Source organism: Ochotona curzoniae, unplaced genomic scaffold (assembly GCF_017591425.1).
Source record: "Ochotona curzoniae isolate NIBS_2020 unplaced genomic scaffold, NIBS_Ocur_1.0 contig_3432, whole genome shotgun sequence".
In the NCBI taxonomy this organism is placed as follows: domain Eukaryota; kingdom Metazoa; phylum Chordata; class Mammalia; order Lagomorpha; family Ochotonidae; genus Ochotona; species Ochotona curzoniae.
In genome coordinates this window covers 22,631,301-22,654,933 of record NW_024465859.1, presented here as the reverse complement: position 1 = coordinate 22,654,933, position 23,633 = coordinate 22,631,301, and the positions used below count along the sequence as shown (strand labels likewise).

General features: G+C 54.2%; 2 protein-coding genes across 4 annotated transcripts; both read left to right on the top strand.

The window, feature by feature from the left end:
- The first annotated feature begins 2,856 nt into the window (after positions 1-2,856).
- RAPSN (receptor associated protein of the synapse) lies at positions 2,857-12,653 on the top strand. Of its 3 annotated transcripts, XM_040980348.1 has the most exons (8): positions 2,857-3,204; positions 3,772-4,110; positions 9,691-9,849; positions 10,358-10,456; positions 10,541-10,663; positions 11,155-11,208; positions 12,090-12,289; positions 12,575-12,653. In XM_040980348.1, exons 1-8 carry the CDS (start codon positions 3,013-3,015, stop codon positions 12,645-12,647), a joined length of 1,239 nt encoding a protein of 412 aa, XP_040836282.1. In that variant the 5' UTR covers positions 2,857-3,012; the 3' UTR covers positions 12,648-12,653. The 3 variants fall into 3 exon arrangements, with proteins under 3 accessions (XP_040836282.1, XP_040836283.1, XP_040836284.1); XM_040980349.1 differs by lacking the exon at positions 9,691-9,849; XM_040980350.1 differs by lacking the exons at positions 10,541-10,663; positions 11,155-11,208 and having other exon boundaries at positions 12,575-12,647.
- A 4,647-nt stretch (positions 12,654-17,300) lies between these two features.
- On the top strand, positions 17,301-21,910 carry PSMC3 (proteasome 26S subunit, ATPase 3). The gene is made up of 12 exons (XM_040980229.1): positions 17,301-17,551; positions 17,760-17,843; positions 18,102-18,227; positions 18,636-18,740; positions 18,842-18,904; positions 19,229-19,366; positions 19,707-19,850; positions 19,948-20,096; positions 20,576-20,672; positions 20,840-20,985; positions 21,533-21,614; positions 21,735-21,910. Exons 1-12 carry the CDS (start codon positions 17,477-17,479, stop codon positions 21,843-21,845), a joined length of 1,320 nt encoding a protein of 439 aa, XP_040836163.1. The 5' UTR covers positions 17,301-17,476; the 3' UTR covers positions 21,846-21,910.
- Positions 21,911-23,633: the final 1,723 nt, after the last annotated feature.

The window sequence follows — 23,633 nt, the reverse complement described above, 5'->3', positions numbered from 1 at the left end:
CAGCCAAGACTAGTACCGGTGCCCATCTGGGATTCCAGCACTGCAGGTAGCTTATAAGCCACCACACCAGCCTCTGGAATGCTCATTCTTAAAGGACCCTGTAAATTGAGACTGGTAATGAGCCCATTTATAAGCCTTCCAGGACCAGGCTCTGCCTGGAGTGGGGTTACAGGAAGGGGCAGTCAGCCATGCACAGGCTAACGTCTCTGCTATGGACACAGTGTTCTACATCCCTGTCAGCTGGTGCAGTTAGTGCAATTGTCCGCCCAGTATGCCAGGTCCCGTTCCTATCCTGTCCGCATCCCACAGACCCAGGCAACTTGCCCCGATCATAGGTAACAGAACCAGCACTGGAAGCTCCTACAATGGCAGCATCATCCCAGTACTATCAACTAAAGTTAATTCTTGCTTTATTGTACTCATTTATTTTTATTGTTTTTTTAGATTTCTTTATTTTTATTACAAGGTCAGATATACAGAGAGGAGTAGAGACAGAGAAGAAGATCTTCTGTCCGATGATTCGCTCCCCAAGTGATCACAAGGGCCGGTGCTGCGCCGATCCGAAGGCAGGAGCCAGGAGTTTCTTCCAGGTCTCCCACGTGGGTGCAGGGTCCCAAGACTTTGGGCCATCTTCAACTGCTTTCCCAGGTCACAAGCAGGGAGCTGGATGGGAAATGGAGCTGCCGGGATTAGAACCAGCGCCCATATGCGATCCCAGGGCGTTCAAGGTGAGGACTTTAGCCGCTAGGCCATGCCACCAGGCACTATTGTCCTCATTTAAATTGTGTGTGTGTGTGTGTGTGTGTGTGTGTGTGTGAATGAATTAACTATAGAGAGAAACAGAGAGATCTTTCATATGCAGATTCTTTCCCTAAATGGTTGCAACGGCCAGTGCTTGGGCATACTAAAGCCAGGCGCTTGGAACTTCTTCAGAGTCTCCCACATGGTACAAGGACCTAGGCACCTGGGCCTTCCCCTACTGCTTTCCTAGGTACAGAAACAGAGCTAGATTCGGAGTGGAGCAGCCGTACCTCAAACCGGGGTTCATAGGGGATGTCAGCAGTGCAGGCAATGGCTTTATCTACTCTGTCACAGTGCCATTCTCATAATCATGTTTATAGATAAGGAAAATGAGAGTCAGAGAGAAGGGGCTGGGCTGGACCCTGCTGTAAATTAGAAGGAACCCAGGCTAGAACCCTGGCCCCAGCTAGAGGTTCATGGCAGCTGCCCAATGATGTGGGCATGTGCCGGAGTCCAGCTCCAGCCGAGTTCAGAGCTCGGGAAGGGTGCGTGGAGTCGGCGATAAAGAAAGTCACACAGACGTTTGGTGCGTTCTCACAACAGCTCAGGAAAAAACTGTCCTTTTTATTTTCTCAAAACCCCTCTCAAGCTTCTGCACAAGCAACTATTCTATTTTTTTCTTTTCAAAATTAAGGGGGCATGTACAGACATTTGGTCACTCTGTCTGCACTTCAAGGCTAAGCAGGTACTCCTAAAGATAATTTTGTAAAATACTGTATTCATATTCTTCAAAGCAAGCTATTGTTTATTCTACAACAGCAGCCATGGAGCAACAGCCAGGACTCCAAGGCCAAGGCACATGTGATTACCTGCTAATCAGTAGTACTTTCCCACCACATTTCTACTTCTACAATTTACTCATCATTTAATGGGAAAATAGGTTACAAGGGAAAAAAATCTAAAATCTAAAACAGAAAGTTCAAATGTTAAATCTCCCTATAACCATAGACTCCTACAACCCCATAAACAATAAAGCAATATTTAAAAGCATTTTTTGTTAATAAAACATCTTTAATTCCTCTAGCTAAAATTATAAAAGCAGCTAAAACAATTACATTTTCTATGTTCCAAAAAAATTGCAAAGACAGGCTAGCCTTTGAGATAACAATAACTATATTTATTATCATAGCAGTTTCAGCTCTCACTCCCATCACTTGCATTAATATTTAGGATATTTTCAAGCCCCTTCCCAGAAGGTGTGCTACATGTCTAGGCCAAATTCTAAGACAATGGTTAAGTACCCAATAAGGTGTCCAAAAATGGCATGGGCTTAATTGTGCTCCTGTGTGTAAGCTGTCAAAGGCCCACTCACCAAGACATTATCAGTGACATTAACTCTCAAGCTCACATCGGTTGCAAAAACCTGTAAAAACTGTCTCACAGGGGAAAACAACAATGCCTCAAAAGAATACAGAATTCTTAGTGGGGAGCTTGAGTGTCCATGCAGCCAGGGGGTGAAACAGCGTCATGGTGGTCAGAGAGAAATATGCCGAGCCCTGCCAAACAGCTGGAAGCTCCCCCGGGCCCTGCCAAACAGGGGAGCTGTTCTCTTCACACCCTCGTGCCATCCACACCTAGCGCACGCACCCCAGCAGGCATGCACTGAGAGAATGCCTGGAGAATCTCCCAAAGCCAGGGAAGGGGCTGGGCAAGAGGTGGCCCTGGGTCATCGGGGAGAAGCAGTTAGGGCATCGGCCACAGCCTGCCTTATGCTCTTGTGCCTAGCCCGGGCCCAGTTGTCAGCCCCTCCTGGCCTTAAGTCAGCTTTCCTTCCCTGTCTCGGGGAATAGCAGCTCCTTGGTGACGCTGCGGAGGTCAGGGTCAACGACAGCATGCCCAGGGATGTCCCACGGGTGCCTAGATGGCCAGGTGCCTGTTTCCCTGGGAGAAGCCGCCTCCCTGTTGGGGGTGGGAGCAGCAGAGGCCCGCGTGACCTTGCAGCTGACATTCTTCACAGGCCACGTGGCCCCCAACTGGCAGGGACAGCTGCGGACAAGGGCCCAACCAGCTTTGTTCCCTGGGTGGCGCCCGCTCTCCATCCAGGCCTCACTTTGCAACTTCCTACCCCCACCGTTCTGTTCCTTCCTGGGGCTCCAGCACAGGGGTGGGGGGTGGCAACCAGCCCGTGAGTCTCCCCCCCACCATTTTTCCCCCAGTGCCTCCCCGCACCCACTCAACAAGGGGCCTGGAGGCTCACAGGGCTTGGAGACAATGGGGCAGGACCAGACGAAGCAGCAGATTGAGAAAGGACTACAGCTTTACCAATCCAACCAGACGGAGAAGGCGCTGCATGTGTGGATGAAGGTGTTGGAAAAGAGCTCTGACCTGGTGGGCCGCTTCCGTGTGCTGGGCTGCCTGGTCACTGCCCACTCCGAGATGGGCCGCTACAAGGAGATGCTGAAGGTGGGTGATCCTCCCCCTGGTGGCATGGACCACCCACACGGTTATGGGATTTCTTCCAGACTCCCTCTGTCGCATTGGCTCAGGTCTGATGAGTTTCAGAATCATAGCTAAAGCCCCGAGTCTTAGATACAGTGGTGATGAGCAGCCAGGGAGGGGAACAGGATGGAGGGTGTCTCAGCTTCAGGCTCAGGTCTATGGCCTTGAACTTCAGCCTCAGGTCCTGTCTCAGGGTCTGGGTCTTGGCCATCCTCCTGTCTGGGCTTGTGTGTCCAAGCCTGAATGACGTGGGCTCCATGTCTGAGGCTGAGGCTGACTGGGGGCAACTCCAGGTCCCAGGCTGGGAGTGGGAGGGTGCAGGTGCCAAGAGCCCCAGATGTGCTATTCCTCTGCAACTGAATGGGACCTAGAGCACTCAGATCTGCAGCTTTGGGGTTTGGGGTTGGGGCTATTGTTCTGGCTCTAAGGTTGTGGGGGGAGGGCAGGTGTGCCAAGGCTCCAGGTCTGAGCCTATACACCAGAGGCCAGGCTGAGAGCCACCTGACAACTCCCCACCCACTCCGTGGGCAGTTTGCCGTGGTCCAGATCGACACAGCCCGAGAGCTGGAGGATCCCGACTTCCTCTTGGAGAGCTACCTGAACTTGGCCCGCAGCAATGAGAAGCTGTGCGAGTTCCACAAGACCATCTCCTACTGCAAGACCTGCCTTGGCCTGCCCGGCACCCGGGCCGGAGCACAGCTTGGAGGCCAGGTCAGCCTGAGCATGGGCAATGCCTTCCTGGGTCTCAGCCTCTTTCAGAAGGCCCTGGAAAGCTTCGAGAAGGCCCTGCGCTATGCCCACAACAATGACGATGCCATGCTTGAGTGCCGTGTCTGCTGCAGTCTGGGCAGTTTCTACGCCCAGGTCAAGGTGGGCCCTGGGTGCCAACGAGGGGAAAGGTGGGGGAAGGCTACCTGCTAGACATGGAGCTCCAGTACTTCTTTGAGGTGGAGGTGGGGTGATGGAGGGGAAAAAAACAGCCAGGAAAGAACTGCTGGGCCGGAAGGATTCAAATCTTGATCTGTGTGACTTCCTGGAAGGCTCCTGCAGGAGGCTTGGCCAGCCACGAAGGAGTGTGTGCGTTGGCATATGCATGTGTGCTGTGTGGTCTTGGGTGAGTCACCTGTCCTCTTGGAACCTCAGGGAAGTAAAGTGGAGCAGCTGCATGGAAGGTGAAGCAACCAGGACTTGAACTAACACTGCAGACAGCCACTTAGCTTACTGCAAACACAGTCCCAGCCCCTTATGTAAGCTATCAGCATCAAGACAAGGCTGTCACTTGAATCTGTTACTTCATTTCAACTGTAATGATTTGCAAATTCTGGGCTTCTGTTTTTCTTCAAGTATTTACTTATTTTTATTGGAAAGGCAGGTTTACATAGAGAAGGAAAGAGAGAGAGAGATCTTCTATCCACTGGTTCACTCCCCAAATGGCTGCAGTGGCTAGAGCTGAGCTGATCTGGAGCCAGGAGCTTCTTCTGGGTCTCCTATGTGGGTGCAGGATCCCAAGGCTTTTTGCCATCCTCTGCTGCTTTCCAAGGACACAAGCAGGGAACTGGATGGAAAGTGGAGCATCCGGGATACAAACCAGAGCCCAAGTGGGATGTCTGCATTACAGGGTGGTGCCATTGCATCAATCCTTCCTTCATTTCTCTGTAATGAGTAACTTTCCATTGTAGGTAGGGGCTGGCTGGTGATTCTGGGGCAGGATTCCTAAAGGGAAGCAGCATGCGTATGCTTGTCCTCTGCCCAGTGAATGCCTGGTATCTGTGGCAAGGAGCTGGTGTGAACACTTCAGTCCTTGGGCGTGCCTGTGTGCTGGACCCTTACTATGAAATCACGGGCAGTGGGGAGGGCTAGGCTCAGTATGGCCAGATGACCTCCATGGCAAACATTCATCTTTCTTTTTGTAAGATTGATTTATTTATTTGAAAGTCAAAATTACAAGGGAAAGGGAAAAAATAGAGCTCTTCCAATTGCTGGTTCACTCTCCAAATGGACATAATGGCTACAGCTGGATCAGGTCAGAGCCAAGAACCAGGAGCTTCATCTGGGTCTCCCACATGGGTATGGGACTCCAAGTTACCTGAACTGTATCCAGTCCCTCCCATGTCCATTTACAAGATTTCATTTAGAGTTTCTTATTTTGAAAGCTTTCTGATTTTCTGGCATAAAAAACCATTCGTCCTCATTTTGAACTCACAAACCTATCCCCAAAGCCTGAAATCAGCCAGTCTCTTGGTTCTTTGTGATAGGAAATAGTATTTAAAGACCAAATGAAGGGCTAGTGCTATGGTATAGTGGGCAAAGCTGCTTCCTGAGGCACTGGTATCTCATGTAGACAGTCATTCAAGTCCCAGCTGTTCTACATCCCATCTAGCCCCTGCTTGTGGCCTGGGAAAGCAGTAGAGGACAGCCCAAAGCCTTGAGATCCTGCACCCATGTAGGAGACCCAGAAGAAGCTCCTGGCTCCTAGCTTCAGATGGGCTTGGCTCTGGTCATTGTGGTCATTTGGGGGAGTGAACTAGCAGATAGATTTGTCTGTCTTTCCCTCTCTTTTTCTGTAACTCAACCTTTCAAATGAGAAGCAAATAAATCTTAGAAATCAAGGTGCCGGGCGTGGTGGTGTGCCTGTAGTCCCAGCTACTTGGGAGGCTGAGGCCAGAGGATCGCTTGAGTCCAGGAGTTCTGGGCTGTAGTGTGCTATGCTGATCAGGTGTCCGTATTAAGTTCGGCACCAATATGGTGACTTCCCGGGAGCGGGGGACCACCAGGTTGCCTAAGGAGGGGTCAACCGGCCCAGGCCGGAAACAAAGCAGGTCAAAACTCCCATGCTGATCAGAAATCAAGGTGATTGAGGATTGAATAAAGTTCAAGGCTTGTTTTCCTTGCCGTCTTTGGTCTCTAAATAATTCACTACTGTGGATGGCCTGCCAAGTGCTTTGTCCTCAGATCATTTGAGGAATTTTGTTGTGGTTACATTCATATGGTATATAGTTAGAAATATATACTTCCATTCTTCATTTTCGGGTATTGTTTTGAAATTTTGTTTGTTTGGTTGTTTTACTTATTTGAAAAGCAGAATTACAGAGAAAAGTAGAGAGAGAGAATCTTCTACCTGCTGGTTCACTCCCCAAATGGCTGAACCAGTAGCAGGGCCCAGGGACTTGGGCTGTCTGCTGCTTTCCCAGGCACCTTAGTGGGGAGCTGAATCAGAAATGGAGCAGCCAAGACTCAAACAGGTGCCCATATGGGCTGCCAGTGTCAAAGGCAAAGGCTCAGCCTGCAATGCCACAATGCTGGCCCCCCAATGTTAGATTTTTTTTTATTAAAGATTTATTTTTATTATTTTCTTATTGGAAAGTCAGATATACAGAGAGGAGAGACAGAGAGGAAGATCTTCCGTCCGATGATTCACTCCCCAAGTGAGCGCAACGGCCGATACTATGCCGATCCGAAGCCAGGAGCCTCTTCCGGGTCTCCCACGCGGGTGCAGGGTCCCAAAGCTTTGGGCTGTCCTCAACTGCTTTCCCAGGCCACAGCCAGGGAGCTGGAAGGGAAGCGGGGCTGCCGGGATTAGAACCGGCGCCCATATGGGATCCCGGGGCGTGCAAGGCGAGGACCTTTAACCACTTGCGCCACCGCGCCGGGCCCTAGATATTTTTTTTAAATTAAGTTCAATTTGGGGGGGGGTTGATTTTTTTTTTGGAAACTGTAAAACATTTACATGGCTTCAGACTTAAAAGCACATAATGTATATTAGGGAGGGGACTCTTTTTAAAAAAAAGATTTGTTTATTTGAAAGCTAGAGTTATAGAGAGACAGAGAGAGAGACACAGAGAAAAAGAGGAGATCTTTCAGCCACTGGTTCGCTCCCCGAGTGGCCACAGAAATAGGAGCTGGGCCACTCTGCAGCCTGGAGCTTCTTCTGGGTCTCCCACATGGGTGCAGGGGGCCCAGAGACTTTCTAGGTGCTTTCCCAAGGGCATTAGGAGGGAGCTGGGATTTGAAGCAGAGCAACCAGGACTTTAATTGGTGTCCATATGACAGTGCTAGCAGGAAGAGAATTTTAAAAGTTTTATTTATGGTAGGACAGCATTGTGGTACAGTGAGTTAAACTGCCCTTTTCAGTGTCAGCATCTGATATCGGCACACCAATTCAGGTCCTGGCTAATCCACTTCCCTGTAGTATGTCTGGGACAGCAGCAAGGTGATGTGCGTGGGTCCCTGCCACTCACCTGGGAGACCTGGGTGGACGTTCAAGCTCCTACCTGCAAACTGGCCATTACAAATATTTGGGGAGTGAATCAACAAAGGAAAACTATATTTTTTTCTATCTCTCCCTTTCTGTCATTTTTTCAAATAAACACAGTGGCGGCCTGGCACAATTGTCTGGTGGCTTAATCCTTGCCTTATGTATGCCAGGATCCCATATGGGTGCTGGTTCTGATCCCAGCTGCTCCACTTCCCATCCAGCTCCCTGCCTATGGAGGAAGGCCCGAATCCTTGGGACCTTGCACCTGCATGGGAGACCTGGAAGAAGCTCCTGGCTCCTGGCTCTGGTCATTGCCACTTGGGGAGTGAAGGAGCAGACAGAAGATCTTTGTCTCTCCTTCTCTCTGTATATCTGCCTTCTCAATTAAAAAAATTTTTTTAAATAAATAAAGTGAGTTCTAAAAATTATTTATTTCAGATTAACAGAGACAGCTTCCATTTGCTAATCTACTTCCAAAATGCCCGGTTGTTGATGGGAGCTGAGCAGGGCCAGAGTGGGAGCTGGGAACTCAATCCTGATCTCCTGAATGATGCAGCAGCCCACTCACCTGTGTCACTGTGGCTGCCTCCCAGGGTGCACATCAGCAGCAAGGCAGAGTAGGAGTCAAAGCCAGACTCTTCACGTGGGATAGAGGCACCCCGATGGTGTTCTAACCACTATGCCAGTGATCATCCCCAGAACGTTTTTGTTATTCTTTGAATGTTTGCTTATCTGAAAGGCAGAGCAATAGAGAAATCTTCTTGCACATTAGATTTACGGAGAGAAGGAGAGACAGAAAGATCTTCCATCTCCTGATTCACTCCCTAACTGGCCACAGTGACCAGAGCTGAGCTGATCCAAAATCAGGAGCCAGGGGTTTCCTCCAGGTCTCCTGTGCAGGTTCAAGATGCCAAGGTTTTGGGTCGTTCTCTATTGTTGTCTCGGGAGCTGGATGGGAAGTGGAGCAGGTATAAAGTAGAGCAGCCAAGGACATCAGCTGGTGCCTGTGTGGTATTGTGGCGCTTGCTTGGTGAAGATTTAGCCATTGCGCCAGGCCCAATGAGAGATCTTCCATCTGCTGATTCACTTCTGCAATGGCAGGGCTGGGCTTGGCCAAAACCAGGAACCAGGAACTCTCTCTGAGTCACCGATGTGGGTAGCAGGGGCCCAAACCCTTGGTCCACCCTCTGCTGCTTCTCCAGAGAGCTGGATAGGAAGCAGAACAGCTGGAATTTGCCTCGGCACTCCGGTATAAGATGCCAGTTCTCACTAAGTGGCAGTCTCACCCACTGGGCCACAACGCCAGTTGCAGGAAGAAGCTTTTAATCATGGCGATTGATAACTTTCTTTTGGTCATATTAACTCAGAGTTAATAATAGATGGGTGAAATAATAGATGGGTGGCCTGTGTGACAGAGAGGAGAGAAACTGGGCTGTAGCTGAAGAGACAATGAGGTCGAGAGAAGATTGTTGGTTTTATATTTTTTTGCATTGACATTGAACACCAGATGAGAAATGCCAGACTGTTTCTCTAGACGGTGGTTGTATTCCCATGCAGAGAGAAGGCTCCATAGAGACTGGGGAAATAAGGGCGGGGTGCCAGCATGTGCAGGGGTGGCCCTGGATGGCAGGAGAGAGCTCCCCTCCCCAGGGACCCAGGGACCCAGGGACCTAGGGACCCAGGGACCCAGGGGCTGGTGAAGGGAGCAGGGGAGGGGAAGGGGAAGGTGCAGTGTGCAAGGTGGATTAGAAGCTTCTCTGCGCTTTCCTAACAAGGCAAGGTCCTGGGCAGCTGATGAACAGGGAGCAAAGGCATGTGGAAGTATGCAGAGCTGACTGCGTGCCTCACTGGGGTCCTTCTAGCCCATGGCGCCAGCTCTCTGAGTGGAGACTTCAGCTGCTGTTGCTGCTGTAGGGCACAGGGAGGCAGTGCTGTTGCGGGGTTGTGTTGTGTCCACTGTGAGTGACTGAGAAGTCAGCCAGTTTTACTGCACATGCGTTCACCCATGATTTCTTGTACATCTTCCAAGTACCTGGAGCTTACTGGCTCTTGGGATACTCTGGCAAACCCTTGGTTGTGCACCTGCCTGCCCGGCAGCATCCTCTGTCTAGCAGGCTCTTCCTGTGGTTGTTCCAGTGAGCCCTGAAGAAAGCTACTCACTGCACCCCTGTCTACCCCTCCTGTGTCCCCTGCAGGACTATGAGAAAGCCCTGTTCTTCCCCTGCAAGGCAGCGGAGCTCGTTAACGACTATGGCAAAGGCTGGAGCCTCAAGTACCGGGCCATGAGCCAGTACCACATGGCCGTGGCCTATCGCCTGCTGGGCCACCTGGGCAGCGCCATGGAGTGTTGTGAGGTGGGGCGGCAGGATGGAGATGCTGGAGGTAGGGTGTGGGGTGAGGATGGGGGTCTGGGACCTCCAGGCTTGCCCCTGGAGGTCTACAGCTGAGCCCCTGAAGTCTGCGTTTATTTCCCTAGCCCTGCCCTGAATCACCCCTTCCTGCCAGGGGGATGTCCTTCACGTCCAAAGTGTGGCACTTTCAAGGCCATGATAGCCTTTGGCATTCCACCCATCCTGGATCGTGTCCCACCTTTGTCATATACTAGCTGGGTGAGCGCCACCAAGTCCTGTCAGGTCTGAGCCTTAGTCTCCACCTGTCAGGTGACAGTGGCCAGCCCGCTGAGTGCTGTGACATCAGTGGTTTAGGACGTGAGGCCCCAGACACTCTGCTAGCCACACCAGGCTCCGAGGATGCTGTCTCTTCAGACAAGTTTCCCCCTGCCCCCACCTCCACTGGGGTGGAGTGGTCCCCAGGGGCAGGCTGATGGCTGGCCTGAGCCACCTGCACCTTCCACCACTGCAGGAGTCCATGAAGATCGCATTGCAGCATGGGGACCGGCCGCTGCAGGCACTTTGCCTGCTCTGCTTTGCTGATATCCACCGGAGCCGTGGCGACCTGGAGGTGAGGCAGCGGGCACTGTGCATGTGGGCAGGACAGGTTCAGGCCAGGTCCAGCCCCTGTTCACATCCCTGCCTGGCTCTGCAGACGGCCTTCCCCAGATACGAGTCCGCCATGAGCATCATGACCGAGATTGGAAACCGCCTAGGCCAGGTGCAGGTGCTGCTGGGTGTGGCCAAATGCTGGGTGGCCAGGAAGGCACCCGACAAGGTGAGGCGAACCCCTTCCTGCAGTTCCCCCCCCCCACTCCTGTCCCGTGCTCATTGTGCCCTACAAGGTAAGGCGAGTCAGGCAGGCAGCCAAGTGTCCTTGGCTAACATCTTGCTGTGCATTTATTTACCATCAGTCTATCCCTGTTGCATGAGCCCAGGTTGTGTCCTGGCGTTTTTCAGGTTCAGGGGGGCCTCAGGACTTACCTGGGGACCCACAGCTAACACTGGGCTTTGAACCTGGAACAGTTCAGCTGCCTCTTGCAACCTCAGACACAACACCCTGTGAGATGGAAACCTTCTGCCCATTGTACATCTAAGTAAACTGAGGCAGGAGGAAACTCACCCACACAGCCCTGGCCCCAGCACTTGTCTCTTCCTACAACCTTCCTACACTGAGGGTGGCCCTCCCTAGTGCCCACGCCCTGTGCTGTGAGCCGTGCCTCCTGTCAGACGTGCTGTCCTCAGGCCTGCCCTTTGCTCACCCTCCAGGCTCTGGATGCCATCGAGAAAGCCCAAGACCTGGCTGAGGAGGTGGGCAACAAGGTCAGCCCTCTTTCTGGTATCAGAAGCCCAGGGAGGGCATGTGTGTGGTGGAGGAGGGTCCCTGTGGCCCATTCACAAGACCCCTTTGGAGGGTGGGGCAGGATTTCCACAGCTTGGTGGGAGGATTTCCACAATTCTAGGTGTGTGTTAAAACCCCGATACTGCCCCGTCCCTGCCCAAGGTCAAGGCCTACCCAGAGCTGCAGCCTCGTCAATGTCAGCTGTTTCATGGCAGCCCAGGTCTAGCCGGGGATCCAGAAGATGCCAATATGCTGTTAGGGGTAGCTTCAATTAGTAGAAGCAGGAAAGCAAAGCAATTTTTCTTCAAGATTTATTTATCTTTATTGGAAAGTCAAAGTTACAAAGAGAGAAGGAGAAACAGAGAAAGAGAGAGAGAGAGAGATCTTTCATATGTTGGTTCATTCTCCAAATGGCTGCGATGGATAGAACTGGGCCAGTCTGAAGCCAGAAGCCTCCTCTGGGTCTCTGGGTTCAGGGTCATAAGGCTTTGGGCTGTCCTTCACTGCCTTCCCAGGCCATAAGCAGAGAGCTGGATTCAAAATGGACCGGCTAGGATGTGAACCAGCGCCCATATGGGATGCTGGCACCACGGGTGGAGGGTTAGCTTGCTATGTCGGCACTGGCCCTAGCAAATCAAGTTTTATAGTCAGTGCATTGGACGTGGGCAATAAATTTCCCAAAACACAAGGTGCCCAGGCACTTCTAGGGTTGAAGGCCTCTGACGTCACACACACACTGCCATTCTGCATGAAGGGCAACCAAGGCCCAGCAAGGACACTTTACTGAGGTCCATCAGCAGCACAGGGATGCAGCCGGCACCTGACTCCTCCGGCACTAATTTTGGCTTGTCCCGGCACCCAGCTGAGCCAGCTCAAGCTGCACTGCCTGAGCGAGGGCATCTACCGTGGCAAGGGGCTACAGCGGGAGCTGCGGGCACACGTGGTGCGCTTCCATGAGTGCGTGGAAGAGACCGAGCTCTACTGTGGCCTCTGCGGTGAGTCCATCGGCGAGAGAAACAGCCGGCTCCAGGCCCTGCCCTGCTCCCACATCTTCCACCTCCGGTGAGTGGCCCTAACAGAGGAGGGGCGGGCAGGGGACCCAGGGCTGCCGGAGGACTTGCCAGTGTTCTCATTGTCCCCTGAGAGGCTGCTCCAAAGACTGGGAGTCAGACACACAGGGCCAGGCCAGATCAACTACAGCTCGGCGGGCAGGGCTGGGAGACAGAGCAGGTCTGTCTGTGTCTCCCTGACTGCTCCCAGCCGCAGTCAAGTCACCATCCCAGCTGGAGAGGAAGACAGCGACTGGGGGTAGCCTAGATGAGTGGGCAGAGCTGTATGCCTCCCTAGGTGCCTACAAAACAATGGGACCCGGAGTTGCCCCAACTGTCGCCGCTCCTCCATGAAGCCTGGCTTTGTATGACGTCAGTGGTGACTGCTGAACTTTCACCTCTTGCACCATCTCCTCAGAGGCTGCTGGCCATTTTGGGGGGCAGCCAGCTGGAGTGGGGGGCCTCCCCAGGACAGCCAGAGCCCTGAGGCCTGCCCCTTGCAGGTCTCTTATGTACCTCACTGCCCTCTGTGCCCTTTTGGACTTTGTTCTTTATAGAAAAATAAACCAAAGCCTGTACTTGGTTCTGGTGGCTCAACTTTCCCTGGCCCGGCCTGGGGGGAGGGCGGCCAATCTCTCCATGGTAGCTTCCACAGCACCCCTCACCCTGGCTCCAATCACCCTGTAAGGACCCCAGGGTGAGACGCTGACAGGTGGGGATGGGAAGGCGATGTACAACCAATAGGCCAGAGGAAAGATACGGGCATGTTCCCCATGGCAACTCCCACATCCACATGGTGAAATGAACCTTCCATTCAGGTTCCATGACTGAAGGAACAAATCATTCATTCATTGCTCAGGCACTGGTGGTTGAGAAGTCCAGTGGCCCAGGGGCTAGCGGGTTAGGAACCTGTCGGGGGGCCTGCCTCCGGTTGCTAAATGGTACTCTCGGGGTTCCTAAGAGTGCTCATCCCATTGGTGAGGCCCTACCCTCCTGGCAGAGTCACTTCCCCAAAGCCCCTCCATCATACTGCAGGTTTCCATGTGAATCTGGGCAGAAGGACACAAAGACTTCGGTTTACCCAGATGATAATGGCAGATTTTGCAGCATAAAATTTTTTAAAATCCGTATTATTGGAAGTAAATACATTAAAAACCAGATGAGGAAGTTGGACCTCGGGCCTAGAAGGGATAGTACCTTAGGACCAGGGTGGAATGGGCACAGGCTGCCCTGGCTAATGCAGATCCAGGGAGCTGAGGTCCCACATGCGAGGCCTGTAGTGAATTCCCCATTCCTGGCTCTGGCCCACTGACTGTTAGCATGCACTTGAGGAATGAGCCAGCAGGGATGTGCGTGTGCGTGTGTGTGTGTGTGTGTGTCTCCCCCTTTCTCTCTCAATCTCTCTGCTTCTCAATTTACTTATTTATTATTATTATTATTTTAAAAGTTTTTTTTTTTAATTGGAAGGTCAGATTTACAGAGAAGAGAGACAAAAATCTTCTTTCCGCTGATTCACTCCCCAAGTGGCCACAATGGCCAGAGCTGAGCTGATCCAAAGCCAGCAGCCAGGAGCCTCCTCCAGGTTTCTCATGTGGGTAAAGGCCCAAGGCTTGGGCCATCCTTGACTGCTTTCCCAGGCCACAAACAGGAAGCTGGAAGGAAAGTAGAGCAGCTGGGATATGAACCGGCACCCATATGTGATCCCAGCATGTGCAAGGCGAGGACTTTAGCTACTAGACTACCGTGCCAGATCCTATTTATTATTTTTTTAAAAGTATTTATTTGAAAGAGTTACAGGGAGAGAGGAAGGGAAAAACAGATCTTTCGTTTGCTAGTTCACTCCACAGCTGGCCACAATAGCTGGCTTGGGCCAGGCCCGACCCAAGAGCCTGGAGCTCCATCCATCTGTGTCTCCCACAAGGGTGCAGGGGCCCAGGCACTTGGGATCATCCTCTACTGCTTTGCCAGACACATTAGCAAGGAGCTCAACCAGAAACCAAGTAGCCAGGATTTGAACCAGGCCCCCTGATATGGGATATGGGGTTCCAAGCGGTGTGTTAATGTGTTGCACCACAATGCCAGCTCCAAATATGTGATCTTTATAAAAGAGGAGGACTAAAGGGCTGGTGAGAGAGGGAGAGGTGTGATACTACTCAGCGAGGGCACATGGCTAGTGGACGAAGACTTGCAAAGGCTGAAGGGATGACCCAGCACTTTAGGAAGATGCGTGCCTGCGCAGTCAGTGATGGCACGGTGGCCACAGCTGGGAACAGGAGGGAGACAGGCTGAGGGCCTGCTGAGCCGGTGGGCAGTGGCAGGCTCGCCTGGACCCTGGTCCTCCTTAAGCTAGGCTGGCAGATGCAGGATTTGGGTTGGAGCAGGGACATGATCTGGCTGGGGTGTAAAAGAATCCCCTGGTTGCTATGTTGAGAACAGGCTCCGTACACGACAGCTGGCCCGGATACTCTAAAAGTGTCGAGGTCGCTAAAAACCCAGGCAACTCTGGACCAAACAGCTAAAGCCGCAGGTCCCGGCACTGGATCCTGTTTTTGTTGTTGTTGTTGTTTTCTTTTTAGGTTATAGTGGGGAAAAAAAGTTATTTGTTAAATAAATGAAGGCATTTTATAGGGACTGCGTAGTAGGATTATATCAATGCATTGGTATGAACCATGAATTTATTTCATAACATAACCCCCCAAATTAAATTAAATTAAATTAAGTTTTAAAAAATTGACTCATAGAAGTCACCACCATGGCGAGGGGGTTAAGGTGGAATCAGGGTGGAAGGCCACAGAAGCGACAGATGATGGTGGTTATAACTGGAGGACATGGGAAGAGACACTTATTTCATTTGGGAATTTTTAAAAAAGAATTATTATTATTATTATTTTAATTGGAAAGGCAGATATACAGAAGAGGAGAAACAGAGAGGAAGATCTTCCATCTGATGATTCACTCCCCAAGTGACCGTAACTGCCGGTGCTGCACTGATCTGAATTCAGGAGCCCGGAACCTCCTCCAGGTTTCCCACATGGGTGCAGGGTCCCAAGGCTTTGGGCCATCCTCAACTGCTTTCCCAGGCCACAAGCAGGGAGCTGGATAGGAAGTGGAGCTGCCAGGATTAGAACCAGTGCCCAATGGGATCCTGGCACGTTGATTCCAGGTTTACAATGAAGCACTATAAAGGACTCAGAAGAAAGTCCTTTGATATTTTAGTTTTTCTCCCTACCAGGGAATGGGACCTGGGGACCGACCCAAGAGAGTACTAATGGATTTGGGCATAGGGCTCTGGTGAGGAAATACTTCCCATGGTGGTTAGGGATTTAATTTGTTCTTCATTCCATGGGGAAATCCATAGGGTGTGTGTGTGTGTGTGTGTGTGTGTGTGTGTGTGTGTAACAGGCACTCTCCTAGGCCCTTGGGGACTTGTGGTATAGGAACTGTGCCACTTGCCCCAGGAGTTATAGGGCTGGCATGGGGGTGGGGGACATACAAGTTGGAGGGGGAGCTGGGAAGGCTCCAGAAATGACTATAAGACCCTGCAGGAGTTCCCCAGTTCCCAGTGGGGACCTGGGGCTCTGGGAAGAGCAGAAGCAAAGCCCAGAGGCATAGCTGGTCATGGCTTTGAGGGGCAGAGGCCGAGGCACAGGAGGTCTGGTGGTGGTAGCCTGGCCCTACACTCTAGGTACCTATCCTGTTGTCTTTGTTGAGGGACTAACGTTTGGGAAGGACCACTCAGCTCAGACTTTGCTTGCTGTTTCTTTCTTTTCCTTCCTTCCTTTCTCTATCTCTTGCTCTTTCTTTTTCTCTCTTCTTTCTTTCTTTGAGTGAGGTGGGGCACTCTGGGACATGGCTTGCGACAAAACAAAACAACAAACAAACAAACAAACAAACAAACAAACAAAACACCCTGGAGCAGCAGAGCTAGGCACTACTAACCCAGGTAGTGTGAGCTCTTCCTGCCTGCAGAGGCAACCCACTGCATGCCTGCCACGAGAGCCAGCGATTGCCCACATGAGCTGCGCTGGCATTCACCCGCAGTCTCCTCACCGAGTGCACTTCTCACATACAGAGGGCTCTGGGAGTCTGCTCTGATGATAGAGCAGTTTCTCGCTCTAAAACTGGTTCCTGGGGGCTGGCATGATGACTTAACAGGCTAATCCTCCCCCTTCAAGCACAGCAGTTCATGTCTCGACCCTGCACCCAAGTGGGACACCCAGAAGAAACTCCTAGATCCTGTCTTTAATTCAGCTCAGCTCCTGCGGCTATTGTAGCCACTTGGGGAGTGAATCAGTGAATGGAAGATCTTTCTGTCTCTCCTCCTCTCTGTACATAAATCTGCCTTTCAATAAAATATATATATTTTAAAAAGCCCTCCACTTTTAAAAATAAATAAAATAAAAATAAAATAAACAAAAATACATAAAAATACATCCTGCATCACGAACTTCCTGAAAACATGCATTTGAGAGACAAGAGAAAAAGAGCCTTCATCCGTGGGTTCACGCCCTGGGTCACTGCAATAGCCCTGACCTGGGCATCCTGGGCTGAAGCCGCGAGGCAGGCGGTTAATCCAAGCGGGTGCCAGGAACCCAAGCCCTGGCGCCATCACCGCTACCTGCTCGGCATTAGCACAAAGGTAGAATCCGGAATCGAACCCGGCATCCCATGTGGGGATCCCCACTGCTAAGTCAAACGCCAGCCCCGACATTACTGTTGCTGTCCTTTCCACAAGGCTAACTATGTTACTGATAGTTTTGGGGCAATGCCATGGAGCAAATATCCAAATTCTTAGGCGGGGCCAGAGTTTGACGTTGAGCGTGCTGTGGCCAGCTTAAAACTACATTTCCCAAGAGCGCCCCGCGGAGCCTACGTTCTCTCCCACCTCTTCCGGTTTTACACTCAGGCCCCGCCCCCGCTTGGCGTTCTGACCAATAGTGGCCACCCCTCACCTCTTGTTATAAATACCGGGGGCGGGGCCGTTTCAGGACTCGCCGGGGTTGGCCTGGTGGGGGCCGCGTTCGTCTTCGCAGTCGAAGACGCAGATTCGCTGCGTCGGCGCGGCCGGCGCTGGTCCAAGCGGGAATAGGGGTTTCGGGGCGCGCGGTTCGCCCACTAGGCCAAAGACCTTGAGAAAGACGGCCTTCACCTTCCGCCGTGCCTCGTACCCGGTCAGGTGTGCGGCCTCCTCGTTGAGGAAATGAATCTGTCGCCGACACTCGAGAGTCCGGTGACTCGGCAGGAGAAGATGGCGACCGTGTGGGATGAGGCCGAGGTGGGCACCGGGGCAGCGGGGGGACCCCGAAGCTGGGCCCCGCTGGACGGGGAGGAGGTGGCTGGGGATCCAGGTCTGTCCCTGTCCCGTGGTGGGGTAGACGGACATGGGACAGTCGGGGGAGGGGTGGGCAGGGGTCCCGACTGACTCCTCCGGGGAAACAGGCTGTGCGTGGGGAGATGTCTGAATGCAAAACCATTCTTAACAGCAAGATGGGATCGGAGAGGAGGTGCGCAAGATGTCCACGGAGGAGATCATCCAGCGCACGCGGCTGCTGGACAGTGAGATCAAGGTGGGCGTGGGGGGAGCCCCGAGCGGGCAGCAGGCCTGGCACCTGCAGCTGCCCCCCAAGATCCCAAAGAGGGACAGGGTGGCGGCCTGCTCTTTTCTCGAAGCTGGGAAACTTGGCCACAGGTTTCTTCCTGTGCTGGATGTAGTCAGAGCCTAGGAGCTGGGCCCGTTTACCCAGGGGTGGGAGTGGGGGGCTCCCGGACCCCTGCCAGAGCTGAGCCCAGCCATGATGATTCACCTGCACGGGTCCTTCTCACAGATCATGAAGAGCGAAGTGTTGCGAGTCACCCACGAGCTCCAGGCCATGAAGGACAAGATCAAAGAGAACAGTGAGAAGATCAAAGTGAATAAGACCTTACCGTACCTTGTCTCCAACGTCATCGAGGTGTGTGTGTATGTGGAGGGCTGAAGAAGGGTTATGGGGGTCGGCGGGTCTTAGACCCAACCCTGGCTGGGGCTGCTTGGGTAGGGGTGGGTCGACACCAACCAGCCTGCTCCCACCTCCCTTCCCGGGGACCCCTTGCCACGCAGGTGCAGGGCCTGGGATGGCTCACAGGTCTCCTTTTCTTCCCCGGGGAGGGCTGGATGTGCCCTATACAGGCAAGCGCACCAGCGAGAGGGAGAGCTTGCCACACCCCCCTGGCCTGGCTGTCACACCTGTGCCAGGCGAGCTTCTAGCAAGAGGAGAGCGGCTGGGCCGCCTACCCTGCTGTGGTGGAGACTGTCCCAGCTGTGGATGCACCAGGCTCGGGGGCCTGGGGGGAGCCCAGGGGCTGAACGTCTTCCTTTCCAGCTGCTAGATGTTGATCCTAATGACCAAGAGGAGGATGGCGCCAACATTGACCTGGACTCACAGAGGAAGGGCAAGTGTGCAGTCATCAAAACCTCCACGCGACAGGTGAAGCCAGCACAGCAGTGGTGCAGGGGGAGGTAGGGAAGGGCAGAAGAGGTGTGAGGACAGCTGCTGAGGGCACTCACCCCTGGGACCTTCCCCCACAGACTTACTTCCTGCCAGTGATTGGTTTGGTGGACGCCGAAAAGCTGAAGCCCGGAGACCTGGTGGTGAGTGGCGCTAGAGTCTGGGCTGGGCCCCAGCAGTGAGGGTTCTCACACCAGCCAGCTGAACCCTAGTCCCGACCCCCTGCTGCCCCCTCCTGCCCGCTCCCATCCCAGCCTCTTCCCCAGTTTCTGCCCCTGCTTCAGTCCCAGGCCCCTGTCAGCTCTGGATGTTGGCAGAGCAGGCAGCCCAGCAAGCCTGGGAGACAGCGATGGCTTGATTCTCATGCTGCCCAGTGCTGGAGCTTTCCTTTCACTCTGCAGATACACCCCCCACACACCATGAGCTAGGGCTTGGGACCCCCTGCAGACGTTATGCTGTGCCCTCAGGGTGTGAACAAAGACTCCTACCTGATCCTGGAGACGCTGCCCACAGAATACGACTCGCGGGTGAAGGCCATGGAGGTGGACGAGAGACCCACAGAGCAGTACAGTGACATTGGGGGCCTGGACAAGCAGATCCAGGAGGTGTGGGCTCGGTGGGGGCCGTTCACCTGTCGGGATCCCACCTCCTTACTAGCCCTGTTATTCTCAACCTCTGTCCTGGGAAGGAAAGGAAGGGTGCCAGGCAGGGAAGCAGATGTGGACAGCTTGATCGGCCCGTGCAGGGCCAGACTGGGACTGGAATTTAGGCCTTCTACAACTATTGGCCAGGCCATAGACAGCCTTGGTGGCAAGGAACATTCATGTCCCCTTTGGGCAGGGGCTGGCAAGGGACACTCTAAGTCAGAGGGGGAGGGTACAGTAGTGGGTGGGCTGTGGGAACCATTGCAGTGTCACTGTGCTCACTCAGGCTTCTCCCCTGTAGCTGGTCGAGGCCATAGTCCTGCCCATGAACCACAAGGAGAAGTTTGAGAACTTGGGGATCCAGCCTCCCAAGGGGGTGCTGATGTACGGACCCCCGGGGACTGGGAAGACATTGCTGGCCCGGGCCTGTGCTGCTCAGACCAAGGTGAGGCATTTGGGAGAGTTGGGCTGGGTGGGCAGGCTCCAGGGGCCTTGCATTGCCCCCAGCCTGACCCCTCCCCCCACCTCACTGCCTCCCCCAGGCCACCTTCCTCAAGCTGGCTGGGCCCCAGCTGGTGCAGATGTTCATCGGGGATGGTGCCAAGCTGGTCCGGGATGCCTTTGCCCTGGCCAAGGAGAAAGCTCCGTCCATCATCTTCATCGACGAGCTGGATGCCATTGGCACCAAGCGGTGAGGGAGCCGTGGCCCCAGGGTGGCCTCGGTGGCTGTGAGTAGGGGTGGCTTTTCCCTGTGCTGGATCCCAGCTCCCTGCCTGGGCCTGTCCTCCCTGGCCTCCTGCATCCCTGACCATCCGCTTGCTTACGAGCTGCCGTTGTATACCTTTGAGGGCGCAGGTCTGGCGGCCTCCATCCTGTGTCCCCGCAGGCCTCTGGGGGCTCCACCCACAGTGCTCCTTAGGGTAAAGGCTTTCTTTGCTGTGCCACCGCCTTCCCCACCTGCCAGGCTGTCGGTTCTCATCCAGGCTATACCTCTGCCAGGGTCCTCCGCATTAGACCATGTGTCCTGGGATCCCCGCTGTGGGCTCCTGTGCCTGCTCCACACACACGCTGTTCTTACTGGACAGCCTGGGTTGGGCTTCGGCGGCAGCACGGGGGCAGACTCAGCCCCCAGTGGGGCTCAGCCGTGACTCCACCTGTTGTGTGCCCCAGCTTTGACAGCGAGAAGGCGGGGGACCGAGAGGTGCAGAGGACGATGCTGGAGCTCCTGAACCAGCTGGACGGCTTCCAGCCCAACACCCAAGTGAAGGTGAGCGGCAGCCCTCCTGGAAGGAAGAGGAGAGAGAGGGACCCTGTGTCTGGCTCTGCCCTCTGCAGCTCTCTGCCCGCGCCCGGGCCGCCCTCGGCCTCTGATGTCCGTGGCTGAGCCTGTTGGTGAGCACCTGCTCAGTTCAGGGAGCTACTTCTCTTCCTCAGGTGATTGCAGCCACCAACAGGGTGGACATCCTGGACCCCGCCCTGTTGCGCTCTGGCCGCCTAGACCGCAAGATCGAGTTCCCAATGCCCAATGAGGAGGCCCGTGCCAGAATCATGCAGATCCATTCCCGGAAGATGAACGTCAGGTGAGCAGGGCCAGAATGGCCAGCAGGGCGTACCCTGGCTCTCCTCTCCAAGCTGTCTTCCAGCCTTGGCCAGGCCCCACCACAGTGCACCTGTCTGAGGGAGTGGGGCCTCACGCCTGGGTGTCCAGCTCCATTGGATTCCTGCCCACTGTGACAGGGCCAGAGGTGCTGTCTGCCAGGGGTGAGCATGCCCAGCATGGCTGGGGACTGTCCAGGCAGGGTCTGGCGTGCCAGGATCAGACCCGCACTGCCTTCAGCCAGAGGTCTGACAGCTCGAAGCAGTGCAACATGTTTTGGGGACAGTAATGGTGGCAGTGGCACCACCATGCCTCTGCTGAGCTGCTGTGAGACCAGCTTTGGTCTCTGCCACCACTGCTGCCTCGCCACAGACCCAGGGTGGGGAGAGGGAGAAACAGAGACAAATCTTCCATCTGCTGGTTTGCTTCCCAAATGGCTGCAGGGCCAGAGCTAAGCCTGGCCCTGGGAGGACTGGGAGGACATCTGTCCGTTGCATGCCTTTCATTATGCACGTGCTTCCTTTCCCCAGCCCTGACGTCAACTACGAGGAGCTGGCCCGCTGCACTGATGACTTCAATGGCGCCCAGTGCAAGGCCGTGTGTGTGGAGGCGGTGAGTGGGCAGGCGGGTGGGCGGATGGGTGCCTAGGGCTCCTGCCCTGGAGATGAGGGAGCTGGGAAAAGCCAGAGCGGCGGTGGGGGCCAGCCCTCAGCCTGTGTGTGCTGGCTGCAGGGGATGATCGCGCTGCGCCGGGGGGCCACGGAGCTCACGCATGAGGACTACATGGAGGGCATCCTGGAGGTACAGGCCAAGAAGAAAGCCAACCTGCAGTACTACGCCTAGTGGGGCCTCGTCGCCCGGCTCTGCTGTTGGCACAGTTCACAATAAAAGATGGTTTCGGGTCCCTGGCACCTGTCTGCATCACTTTTTCTGGGTTCTTGGAGGGGGCAGTACCCGTGGGAGGCCCCTTGCCCTGCCACAGCAGTTGTCGGAGTCGCAGCTGCTAGGGTCCTTGAGCCCTGCTCTCCCTCCACCCCCGCGGCTCCAGTCTGCTCTCCTGCAAAGCCAGGCTTTGGGTCTTGCCTCCCTGACATTTGTCACAGTGTGCCAGCTGCGGGACCTCCCCTGGGTCCACACTCCCGATTCTTCTGTGTCGTCCTCCAGGGCCCTTTCTCTGCTGCGTTGTCTTGTGCTGTTTGCTCCCACCCTACATCTGTCCTAATTTGTCCTGAATCAGCGAGGCTCGCCATCCAGGGAACAGGGCTAATGACCATCAGTAGGGCATCCACATTAGGTGTTCTAAACAACTCCACCCTGAGGCTGAGGGGCAAGGCAGCCCCACAGCCACACCCTCTGCCCAATTTCCTGAACCCCTACATGGCCTTTCAGAGTGGCCCCTCGTCAGCTCTACTGCTCAAGAGAGCCCCACCTTTTCCCTTGTCAAGCAGATGTGACCACCATGCGTTCCCCATGGAGGACCATCCCCTTCCCAGCCCTCAGGAGCACCTTGGCCCTGCCTGGGGTGTCACACTCCAACCAGGCGCCTAGCACCCAAGGCAGTGCTTCTGGCCCCAGCCCCTCCTGGCCTGGGTGGGCGTTCCTACTGCCTCCTCCATTCCCCTTCTGACCACACAGTGAGTCTACAGGTGTGTCCTCTTTAGCTGTAACGCAGGGCTTCCCCACAGCCAGGAGCCCTGAGGGCCTGTGTAGGCCAGCCTGGGCTGGTGGAGACCAATCTGTCAGACCCATCCTCCTGCGGGGGGCTTCAGCCCCTTGGGATCTCTGTGTCCCTCAAGCCTTTATGAATGCTTGTCAGGGAGCCAGATAACCCACCTGGTGAGGATGTCACTGGTTAGGGCTTGCTGCCCACCTAGGCTGGACCCCATGACACCCCCCAGCCAGCTAATGAAGGCTGCTTCCCTTGGTGTGGACAGGAGTGGGGGCCTGGACTCTGGACAGCACTGGTGGGGAAGCAGCGCCCCCTGGTGCCTAATGTTGACAGAGGAACTGCCTTTCTTGTTCTTTCTGCTTTTCTTCCATCCTCCTTTGCCTTCCCCCACCTTTTTTTTTTTTTTAAGATTTATCATTTTTATTGGAAAGTCAGATTCACAAAGGAAAGGAGATATACAGGAATATCCTGCATCCTCTGGTTCACTCCCCAAGTGGCCACAGTGGCCAGAGCTGAGCTGATCCAAAGCCAGGAGCTTCTTCTAGGTCTCCCAAGAGGGTGCAGGGTCCCAAGGCTTTGGGCCGTCTCCCACTGCTTTGCCAGGCCACAAGCAGGTTGCTGGGTGGAAAGCGGGGCTGCTGGGATATGAGCCAGTGCTCATCGGATCCTAGCACACGCAAGGTGAGCACTTTAGCCATTAGGCTACTGCGCTGGGCCCTTTCCCTTTTTACATGAACAATAATCACTGCATTGAGGCCAAAGCTGACTTTCCTTTCTTGATTAAGTTATCAAGCCTCTTGGGAAGAAGTCCTGCCAGTTAAGTCTTGAGAACAACCCCCTAGAGTGCTGGGAGGTGCACTGGCACTGTGGCAGACTGGGCAGTGCCCAGCTGCTCTCAGGACTATAGGCTAGCACCAAGGGCCAGGCACCCAAGGGTTCCAAGGCACGCTGCAGGGCAATGG

Bases quoted from the DNA above. Each gene is read 5' to 3' on its own strand.
- RAPSN (XM_040980348.1), top strand. From the start codon at position 3,013: ATGGGGCAGGACCAGACGAAGCAGCAGATTGAGAAAGGACTACAGCTT. The intron at 4,111-9,690 runs GTGGGCCCTGGG...TGTCCCCTGCAG, and splicing joins GTTTCTACGCCCAGGTCAAG to GACTATGAGAAAGCCCTGTT. The intron at 10,664-11,154 runs GTGAGGCGAACC...CTCACCCTCCAG, and splicing joins CCAGGAAGGCACCCGACAAG to GCTCTGGATGCCATCGAGAA.
- PSMC3 (XM_040980229.1), top strand. From the start codon at position 17,477: ATGAATCTGTCGCCGACACTCGAGAGTCCGGTGACTCGGCAGGAGAAG. The intron at 17,552-17,759 runs GTGGGCACCGGG...CATTCTTAACAG, and splicing joins CCGTGTGGGATGAGGCCGAG to CAAGATGGGATCGGAGAGGA. The intron at 18,741-18,841 runs GTGAAGCCAGCA...CTTCCCCCACAG, and splicing joins TCAAAACCTCCACGCGACAG to ACTTACTTCCTGCCAGTGAT.